This window comes from Brachyhypopomus gauderio, unplaced genomic scaffold (genome assembly GCF_052324685.1).
Source record: "Brachyhypopomus gauderio isolate BG-103 unplaced genomic scaffold, BGAUD_0.2 sc135, whole genome shotgun sequence".
Classification (NCBI taxonomy): domain Eukaryota; kingdom Metazoa; phylum Chordata; class Actinopteri; order Gymnotiformes; family Hypopomidae; genus Brachyhypopomus; species Brachyhypopomus gauderio.
The window spans coordinates 459,590-469,900 of NW_027506956.1; the positions used below are offsets into that span (position 1 = coordinate 459,590).

At 43.4% G+C, this 10,311-nt stretch overlaps 1 protein-coding gene across 1 annotated transcript; it reads right to left on the reverse strand.

Annotated features, from left to right (window-relative positions):
- Window positions 1-111: 111 nt before the first annotated feature.
- Window positions 112-10,194, reverse strand: cfap69 (cilia and flagella associated protein 69). The gene is made up of 23 exons (XM_076994110.1): window positions 9,881-10,194; window positions 9,748-9,804; window positions 9,507-9,572; window positions 8,993-9,102; window positions 8,655-8,731; window positions 8,318-8,416; window positions 7,991-8,143; window positions 7,678-7,855; window positions 7,361-7,484; window positions 7,204-7,252; window positions 7,004-7,125; window positions 6,623-6,857; window positions 5,989-6,153; window positions 5,702-5,817; window positions 5,332-5,450; window positions 4,806-4,887; window positions 4,136-4,328; window positions 3,422-3,559; window positions 3,258-3,334; window positions 2,791-2,988; window positions 2,486-2,572; window positions 2,181-2,285; window positions 112-976 (listed from the first exon to the last, which is right to left on the reverse strand). Exons 1-23 carry the CDS (start codon window positions 9,971-9,973, stop codon window positions 803-805), a joined length of 2,817 nt encoding a protein of 938 aa, XP_076850225.1. The 5' UTR covers window positions 9,974-10,194; the 3' UTR covers window positions 112-802.
- Between the last annotated feature and the right edge of the window lie 117 nt (window positions 10,195-10,311).

Consider the following 10,311-nt stretch of genomic DNA (forward strand, 5'->3'; position numbering starts at 1 on the left):
AGTATTTATTTAATACTAAAAGGTGTTGTCAGTGGTATTGTTATTTATGCCCTTTTCAGAACAGATTGCAAATGTGACAGGTCATTAAACACAGACTGGTTTCTCCTAAAGAAAAAAACAAAAGAAGGTTTCAGCAAATCCCTTCTGACTGCATGATAAGACATTCTAGCAATCACACTCAACAGTCCTCTAATAACATGAAAGAGGGGTTGTGAGGAGGGGTTCAAATTATAGCTGCACAATATGTTCACAATATAAAAATGATTCCACTGACAAAAAAAAAACATTATACTAGGTGACATAGCTATCCTAACTAACTTCAGGTAATCATGATGAGGGAGTCAATAAACAAATGTGTTTGCATGATTTACCTTAAGACATTTTGGTACAAATAATAGTTCAATCTTTAACCATCCCACATGAAGGATTCAGCAATACATTTTAACATACTGTAAGACACACTGCAGCCATGATATGTTGCAATATAACAGCTATATATTTAATCCATAATGTGCAGCTGTAGCAAAATGAAACAAAATGAATACATTACATACAGCAACAGCACAGACCAACAAATAAGTTTCAGGCCCAACACTGAGCCCAAAATGACAACACTGTAGCACGTCTTTGAAGATCTGTGTGGTTCTCATTTAACTGCAGGACTCTACATTACTTCTGTAGGTTTTTTTCAAAATATTTTATACGTCTGTGAAAACAGAAGCTGTCCAGAAGCAGTGCAGCTCCAGGCCCTGAAGGCCCCGGGGCTGTAATCCTGACAGGGTGACGGGCCTCAGGAAGATGTTTATTTCACAGTGACGATGGTAGGGAGATCCATGTCTTGATTTGAATGTGTGACCTTTCTCAGCGCTCCTCCCTTGACAGGGACTCTCTCCAGGGCTAGATCTGTGCTTGCTAGGGGTCCCCCCGTCAGCTGAGCAGGGGTGCTCTCAACGGTCAACACACGGCCACAGAAATTCTGTTGCACACACATGCAGACATTGCACAACAGATGTTTCATAATAAATCACCCCTTAGTGAAGATACAGTATGTGGTGTATGACCCTAAGACACTGGGTCTCACAAAAAAATCTCATGCATAATGATTCATTCTTGAACAGCTCACATGATTAAACAATTTCTTGTATTTAGAGTTTTCTTTCAGGGATGAAAAACATTTGGTCCACACCTGTTGTACAAACCATGTACAGCTGTTCCCCAAAGAAAAAGTGTAAAACTGTAAAAGTGTAAAATTGTATGGATTAATGAAATATTTTTATTTTATCTGTTTCATTAACTTGAAAAAAATTGAGTTTGAATATAAAAATAAACATGCATAATAATGGTGTAATTAAACATGTGATTACCCTGTATAATATTAAATTTTTTTAGATATTTAATTGAAACTTTTTAAATCTGATGACCTATGATATTCTTCACTGAATGTAAAAATAGTAAAAAATTTACTTTTATTTAAAACTCATTTACATTGTGTAACATTTCATGGAGTTGATCATAACCATCTTAGCAGTACCTATGAGTGCCCCACCCCCATCATGACTCATAGTCTCTCTCCAGTCTGAGTCCCTCCTCCCACTTTAGTCACATATCACCTTGATTTGGTGGGGGTTTTTCAGTCTGGTTTAATATCAAACCATAACTTGTTTATTCCTGTGACAGTACAGACTTTCAGTCAAAGGATAAATAACTAATCCATTGTTGCCATGCATGAATGCTTTTGTTTGACCAACGTATTATGAATGTCACTTATATAAACATACAGATTTTTTTGCATGAGACCCATTGCTCTTCATTAATCTCACCCAAACTACAAGCTGGGTGTATTTTTAGTATAGACACACTATCTATGTTTGTGTGATAATTAATTCTTATAATATCACCACAATTATGCAGATCTGACTGAGCACAAGCTGCTCACTTACACACACACACACACTCACACACACACACACACACACACACACACACACACACACACACACACACACACACACACACACACACACACACACACACACACACACTGCAGCAGAGCCTATAGAAACTTGCTCTGATTAAGACAAGGGTTAAGAGCTAATTAAATTTACATTTCTGGCATTCAGCAGATAAACACACACACACACACACACACACACACACACACACACACACACAGCTCTTACAGTGGTCTGCAGGCCGGGGATCTGAGTAGAGTGGAAAGTGAACCCGTCTGGTTTGTCCGTCGGCCGCGATGACTCGATAGACATCTCCTGCAGTCGCTTTGACTCCTGAGGGAAACCAGACAGAAAGATCAAAATGAACCAGCTGCACTGACGAATATTCCTTTAGACCAGTGGTCACAAACCACAGATTTTATTGTTAAATATTGTCTGACATGTAACCGGTCCGTGGCGCAAAAAAGGTTGGGGGCCGCTGACTTTGACAGACCATTACAACAATACTTAAGGTGACAAGTACAGATGCATACCTTTAAGGTTTTGTAGTCTGATGTCTTTGCTATATGATGCTTCCGTGACTTTGCTGTTAGCTCTTGCTGTTTGCGGTTTGAGCTCATCTGTGTGATGAAAGTCAACAAAATAGTACATTAAAACTGCAGTCACAAACAATTAGTGGCTAAGGGAATAGTTGATGCCTGAAGAAGTTAAGCAGACAGAAGCTGTCTAAGATACAGCCACCATGTTCTTATGAATCACTACAGCCAAATTCAGTCTGGGTTTGTCCAGTGTAGTGGACCCATGATAAATACTGTGAGTAAAAGCACCAGATGTTCACCTCTCTGTATGCTAGCTTCTCTTCCTGGAGGTCCTCCTGCTCCTTCTGGTCCAGAATGCTTTGCTGCTGTGCGAGGACATGTCTGGCGGTGTCTTCACTGGTCTTGGCGATGGTGCCAAGAGCCTCCGCGTCTGGAGTGATGGGCCTCACACCCTCCAACTCCAGCTCCGCTGAAACTTCACTCCATACTTCTCCTATCTGCACACACACACACACACACACACACACACACACACACACACACACACACACACACACACACACACACACACACACACACACACACAAATGCGTGCACACACACATGCATGAGGAATGTCACTCTCTATATTCATTGTTCAGATACACTTAATCTGACCTTAATTTTAATTTACAGTTGTTGTTAGATGAGCAGACACTGACCAGATGACACTAGAGCATCCAGGACTCTGTAATGTGTCACTGTACAGCTGCGACAAAAAACTTACCTTGAAGTCCAGGTACCTGTGCACAACACTCAGGGTGACCAAGTCTTCAGTCGTCAAGCCTGGCAAGTCTGTAAAACCTGTGGGTGCGTTCATTTCTCCTTAGAAAAAGAAACGGATATCTACTCTGTTTGCTCTGTTTCACTCTCACTGTCTCTAACACCCACCGAGCCTGCAGAACAGGGCGTAGATTTTTGCCCGCAGGTTTTCCGCTACGTCCAAGACAGCAGCGCTAGGTCTGTTTGCAGGCACCGACTCCTGTGACTCCACCTCCTGATACCGAGACAGAAGGGGCTTCTTCACGTCTACCAATTAAACCAATAAAAACCTGTGTTGAGCTGGGCATCCCCATATGTAGGTACATGGAGCAGTTATGGCATGGGACCAGGTGGGGAGTGGGCAGAATTTCACCACACTGGATGAAGGAGTGTGTGTGTGTGTGTGTGTGTGTGTGTGTGTGTGTGTGTGTGTGTGTGTGTGTGTGTGTGTGTGTATTATACAAAGGACATTGACTAATAAGGAAAGGTTCATTAACTCCATTAAAAATGAGTTAGTCTGCATCTATAATAGTAGGAGGTTAGCATTTGTATACACTTTGATAGTGCTGATTCTCCAACTCCATAACTAACGGGTTGTGTGTTTGAGGTCTTTTATACACACATGCTGTGTATAATGGTGACTATGATTCTTGTGTAAAAATAAATCATGGTCTATGTCAGAAATAAAAAGCTCAGCTTCACTATCAGACAAACCTGAGTATATATTTTATAAAGTATGCACCCATACTCCCTATTTAATACATTTTAGCAAAAATTACATCAAGACATGAGAATGAGAACGAGATGAATAAAAGTCGTTCCTTAAGTGTGTGAGGCGGGTACCGGCGATTCTGCCGTGCTCGTCTCTCCTGACGCCGATCTCAGCCTCCTCCAGTCTCCAGAGCCGGAGCAGCAGGGCGGGGGCGGAGAGCTCAGCCGCGCCTCTCCAGGCCCCGACGTGTGCCAGCGTCTTGGGGTTGTCGCACAGCTCCAGCAAGGTGGCCAGCACCACGCTCTGCATGCTCCTGGGGATCGTCTGGGGACCAAACGGAACCGGGCCTGTGTGAGTGAGCGTCTCCCCGCCCGCCCAGGCGTCAGTACCGTCGGTTACAGCTGCTTCCGCCAGCTGTCACGGCCTCGTTTGTGGCAGGTCATAGAACCTACTGTTCTCACAGCCCGTGCGGTGATCAATATAACAGCACCTGGTGCGGTCTGGTTGCTATAGACATCGGTCACCATTGCTGATTAATTGTATTATTACATTGCTGACGGGGGGTTTGAAAGGGCCAGTCCATCACCAGCCCAATCACACTACTCCTGCAGAGCTGGATAAAGAATATCCCAAACACCTGCATGTGTAGTGACCAGAAAATGACCGCTTGTCCTTCAGAGGAATTAAAATACGCAAATATACCGGACGGATTTCTTCAGAGCTATAGCACCACCTGCTGGGAAAATTAAAGATTGCACTGGGCTGCTTTGAGTAACTGCTAAGGGAACAGGTGTGACCTACATGGAGGAGGTCCAGTAGGAGGAACGCTCCTTCCTTCTCCAGGAAAAATCCCTCTGTTGTGTAACAGCCAGCAATGCAAGACCTGCGTATTTTCAAATGAACACAATCAAAACTATTATAGGCATTACAGCATATTATAAATATGAATGTAAATGAGTAATAATGGCTTCATTAAAATGGATGCTCGTCACCAAATGCATACAGTAGTATATAACAGGAGTATATCCCATAATATTTCTTGTTGCTAAGGGGAGGCAGTGCACCCAAGCATGTGGACGCATCTCGTCTGATCCATCTTCCCACCCCACCCTTATGCACCATGGAAACAATGATGTTACATCATAATATTTTACAAAATGTTATATACATAGTGGATTGTCTGATTATAGCAGTGGTCCTTCATCATCAACGTTTTCCTGAATGGTTTCAACCATGTGGTGCGACCTGTGACCCGTACCTAACCCAGTCTCCTGAGCCACAGGTGTCAGTGATACAGAGATAACCAATATATATAAAGAATGCTCACCACACACAGTCCACGGCAGAGATGAAGAGGATGTTGTGGCCCAGACCGCTGTACAGCCGAGTTGGATCCATTTTCAGGTACCGAACCACCAGCTCTACGCCCTCGACACCGAACAGTTCCTGTGACCAGAGCAGAGACACACACATAAGAGCCCATGTACACACCTGTATCTCTGTTTGGTCTTATTTTTCACTGGTTTGTGTTTCTTCTCACTGCTGAATGATGAATGCTGGAGAGATCAAGTTCAGAAAGTAAAGGTCCTCTCCAAAGTTCACTTGGATTTGCTCATTATTGCTAATTTGCCCATTCTTATAACGTACACATCTCTGGGATATGTGCAGATTCCCCCTATCCACCCGGAGCATCTCACCATCCTGTGTGCGTCCCTGTCACAGAGGTCAGACAGTGTGAGCAGTGTATCTGTCTGGATCTCCACGGACACTTTGTCCTCCTCGACATCTTGCTTCTGGAATTGGTGAAGAACTCCTAAAACTCACAGAAAGCCTTGAATTAACAGCAGTCCCAGCCTGAAGGTCCGAGTAGCACGTCTGCTAATCTACACTTACATCCACAGCAGTATCATTCACATGCACTGTAAAACATTAGATCTCAAAATACATTACCTATGAGGCATAGACCACATCCCATAATACTCACCAAGAAGCTGCCCGATGGCTCCCTGGTCACAGAGGTCCTGGTTGATAAGGCTGTTGGTAATTGAGGTCATGGACCGAAGGAGGCGGATGCAGTACCTCAGATGAGCCTTCTTGCCACCACGACCTCCAGTACCATGGAAACAATGACCCTGACCGAAATACGAGTCTGTCCCAGGCACGGGAGGGGAAATAGTGATGATAAACATACACACACACTATATGGACAAAGACACTGGGACGCACCTTTTAATGATTGAATTCAGCTGTCTCATTCAGTTCTGTTGCCATGGGAGTATAAAATCAAGCACCTAGCTGTGCAGTCTGCCTTTACTAACATTTGTGAAAGGGCAGGTCATTCTAACGAGCTCACTGCGTTCTAGGGTGATACTGTAAGATGCTGCCGGGGCAAAACGTTAGTTTTGAAATCTCGTCCCTCCAGAGCAGGGTTGTTTTTCAGTAGTTGTCCTGAGCCCCTCAGTACTGGAGAGAGGAACCCTTAATGCTGCACTGTTTCATGACAACAGTACTGTTGGACTGTGGCATACAGATACAACACTCAGTAATCTCTGATTAGAGGTTGACTAGAGGTTTCTCAGCACGGGGGGCGTGGCCACAGGGGGCGTGGCCTTGGTTACCTTGTTGAACACACCACTCCAGGAGCATGAGCAGGCAGGTGTTGGCCTGGCATGACATGTACTCGTCCAGCATGAGCGGCGCCACCGTGGCCAAGGTGGCCAGAGCCTGCAGCTGCAGCGCCTCCTGCTGGGCGGGAGTCCAAATGCGCTTGCCCTTCCGCTCAGGCCGGCTGTCGGGTGAACTGGGTCGCACTAGCAGCACCAGTGCCAGCATGACATGGTTTTCTTTGAACAGCTACACACACACACACACACGCATATACATGAAGAGAAGAAGCACACCCATGCACAGGCATACAAGCATGGCACACAGACAAATGTGGATAAACAAAAACTATATATATATCTGACTTGCAATGTTAAGGACAGCACGAGTCTCACCTGAACAGCTGCCAGGTCTCTGGAGAGGACAGCCACCATGTTCAAGAGCAGTTTCTTCATCTCAAAGTCCTCATCAGTGAAGGTGAATTTGAGGTCTCGGATGAGAGGGTTATGGCTCCTCACTGTATAGCACAGAGTACAAACCTCACCACTTATAGAGCAGAGAGTCTAATACAAACAGTACACATATGACAACTTACATTCTGGAATAGTGGCCAACAGGACAAGCTGCTTGGCAAACCCACTCTCCTGTTGGAAAGAGTGTTAAGGTTGGTTTTGTAATAACGAAAAATACGTGGGTTCAAGGATCGTGTGTGAATGAATGAGGAAAAAAGGAATTCAGTCCTCTGCACTTACGATTAGTGAGGCTTTGGGGTTTTCTGCAATCAGGGTTGCTATCACCAGGAGGTCATTACGGAGCTGCTGGTCATAATGTCGGTACCCTCGGAGGAGCTGATGCAAAAAAGCCTCTTTCAGGACCCTGTGCTCAAAACACACACTCAGTCAAGAAGCAATTCCAAGTCCAACGACTATTTATAAATTCACAGATTCAACAGTTGAAGTGGTTATTCTTCTGTACAATTTTATAAAGCAGACACATAGAGTAACACATGCAAAGGTATTACACTGTAATTTTATACAAAAACTTAGGACATATGAGGACATAAACTCACATGATGCAGTCCGTGCTGCTGAGCTGGCCGGTGGCCTCATCCCAGGAGCCGTTCTCCAGAAGGTTCCACAGGATCTCAGAGGAGCGGAACAGCACTTGTCCGGACGGATCCGGCTCGTTCATGTGGATGCAGACCTTCTGGGCTCCTTCTGCTTTCAGCATCATGCCACAGTTCACCGCTGGATAGGCCAAAGGCATGATAATGGTAGGACAGAGCAGCTTCATCTCAGTTCTGACAATTAGGAAAAACAATCTGCAAACTTTCAGAAGAAAATGCAATACAATTGCATCACATGTCTGAAGGCAGAGCTCACCAGAAGAGCTGGAGAGGACCTGCAAGGTGTGGAGCAACTGCAGTTTGGCTGGCAGCTGGTTCTCCAGGAGAGCCAACGACATGACCAGAGTCTCAGCCACACCGCTGTGCTCCATCTGCTCCTGCCTGGTCTCCAGGCTTGTGGGACACACACCTAGCACACAGTAAAAGGAATGCCTACATTTGCCAAGTCATGCTACAGAATGAGAAATACAACTGTAGGAAAGAGAAAATAAGTTGAGTTTACTTTTGTGTCGCAATTCAGAAATTCATGTACCAATGCATTATAAATTATAAAGCAAAACTTAAATTGGGTGTGAGCACTCACCAGATTCATAGTGTGTTGGTTTGTCAAGGCTGTAGAATGATATGATGGAAGCACAGATTTGCTCTCTGACCTTTGCGATTGGCACCCGCATCAAATAACCTGCCATAATGTGAACAAGATATTCCAGGAGAATCAGATACCCGTACACCATATACACAAGATTCTCACCCAATAAATACACAAGCAAACAAACAATAATAATTTCTTCAGCATCCCCTCACAAAATGTCATAATAATATCTTTACCCAAGCAGGATGTACATAAGACACACACACACACACACACACACACACACACACACACACACACACACACCACTACCACCACCACCACTTACCCATATGAGACAAAGAGTCTGCCACAATGCTGCTGTAACTTGTCTCATCAGAGTCCTTCTCCTTTAGGAAAGGAAGCCTTGAAGAGAAGATTACATCACTATGTACATCATCATTACATCATTATGTGCATCATCATTACATCATTTATTATGAGTATTTACTACTCTACTACTGGCAGAGTCTATCTACAGCAACTTACATATGTGTCAGTATACCCTGGGAATCAATACCACAAATACTGTGTTATTACCATTGTCTTCTGTTCTACCAAGTGAGCTACACAAGCTATCACTGGTAAACACCAAGATTTACACTGATTTTGCAAGGAAAGACTTACCTGCATATGTGTAACAGATCACACAACACTGAAGCATACTCAGGATGGTCTTCAGCTTTTACTGCACAGATGTTTAGAATCTTAAAGACATCTGCAAGCTCTCTCAGAAACTTGGGCAGCTCACATTAAGGAAATAATTTTATAAGTCACCTTCACTGTCATGTTCATGACTACTGTCAGTTTAGAAATTAAAAACGAGATGTGAATGATAATAAACAATTGCCTCTGTCAGTCAGAGGCTGCTTTTCACTAAGGCAGTGTTGGTTTTTCTATCTTACTAGACAGAATGAAAATGTGGTGACAAAGCAAGGCAAATTTGCTGTAATTGGTCTCAGGAGAATCAGCAAAGCAGTTTCGCCTCTCCTTTGGGCACAGTGCACGTGCCAAAATCACAGCTGACATCATAACTTCCAAAGATTGGTGAAAGAAGCAAACATGTTTATCAAAATTGTTATCTCCACTTGGAAGTACTTGAGCAGTATTTGAGCTGAATATCATTATTCGGTGAGGATACATATCCTTTCTGACATCTCTTCACAACTTTTTTTAATGCCAAAATATGTTTCTCTTTCAGGGAACACTGAAAAAAATTATCATATACGAAATAGCAATATTAATGCTTCTCTGTCAAACATTTCAACAAACAGACAAATAGGTACAAAATAATAAATAAATAAAACATTTTAGGTGATCATTTAAGATGCGACAATTAAAGGATGCCACACAGTTACAGATTAATTCGCCACAGTACATACCGAAAGTGGATCTTCAAGGAGGTGGATCACACGGGAAAGGTCGGGATACCTGACAGCCTGTAAAATACAGACGTAAGTCATCGATGGCTTTCCTTTGAAAATATATATCTACTATAGACTAAAGCATACCCACCTCGTCTTTAATTGCAGGAACCTTTGTAACCTTTTTCTGCAGTTTGGTTCGATTTAGCACATGAGCTGTCTTCCGTGCCTCAGTAGAAAACATACTGGAAAGACAACTTCGTCTGCTTTGGGAAATGACATTAATGAAACACTCGAATAAAAATACAAATAAAAACGGGGGGGGGGGATACAAAGATGTTGCCTCTCTATTTAAATGTTTAGAAAAATATCCGTGTTCGCATCCATGTCCAGCTGTTTATGTTAACGTGATGTGTTTATGAGGACAACTGTACTTGGAAACCCGCCCTGCAAGGAACGCGCAACAATCACTATAGTAACAGGTAAGACCGACGGAGTGTCGACCAGTCCAAACTTTCCCACGTGAAGTAATGCAACAGCAGATTGGTTTCATAACATTTTATGAATGTTGTTCACTTGTAC

Excerpts from the sequence above, each read along its gene's own strand:
- cfap69 (XM_076994110.1), bottom strand. The coding sequence starts at position 9,973 with ATGTTTTCTACTGAGGCACGGAAGACAGCTCATGTGCTAAATCGAACC. Across the intron at positions 7,253-7,360 it reads ACCCCAAAGCCTCACTAATC|GAGAGTGGGTTTGCCAAGCA; the intron begins GTAAGTGCAGAG and ends TCTTTCCAACAG. Across the intron at positions 977-2,180 it reads TCCCCGGCCTGCAGACCACT|AATTTCTGTGGCCGTGTGTT; the intron begins GTAAGAGCTGTG and ends TGTGTGCAACAG.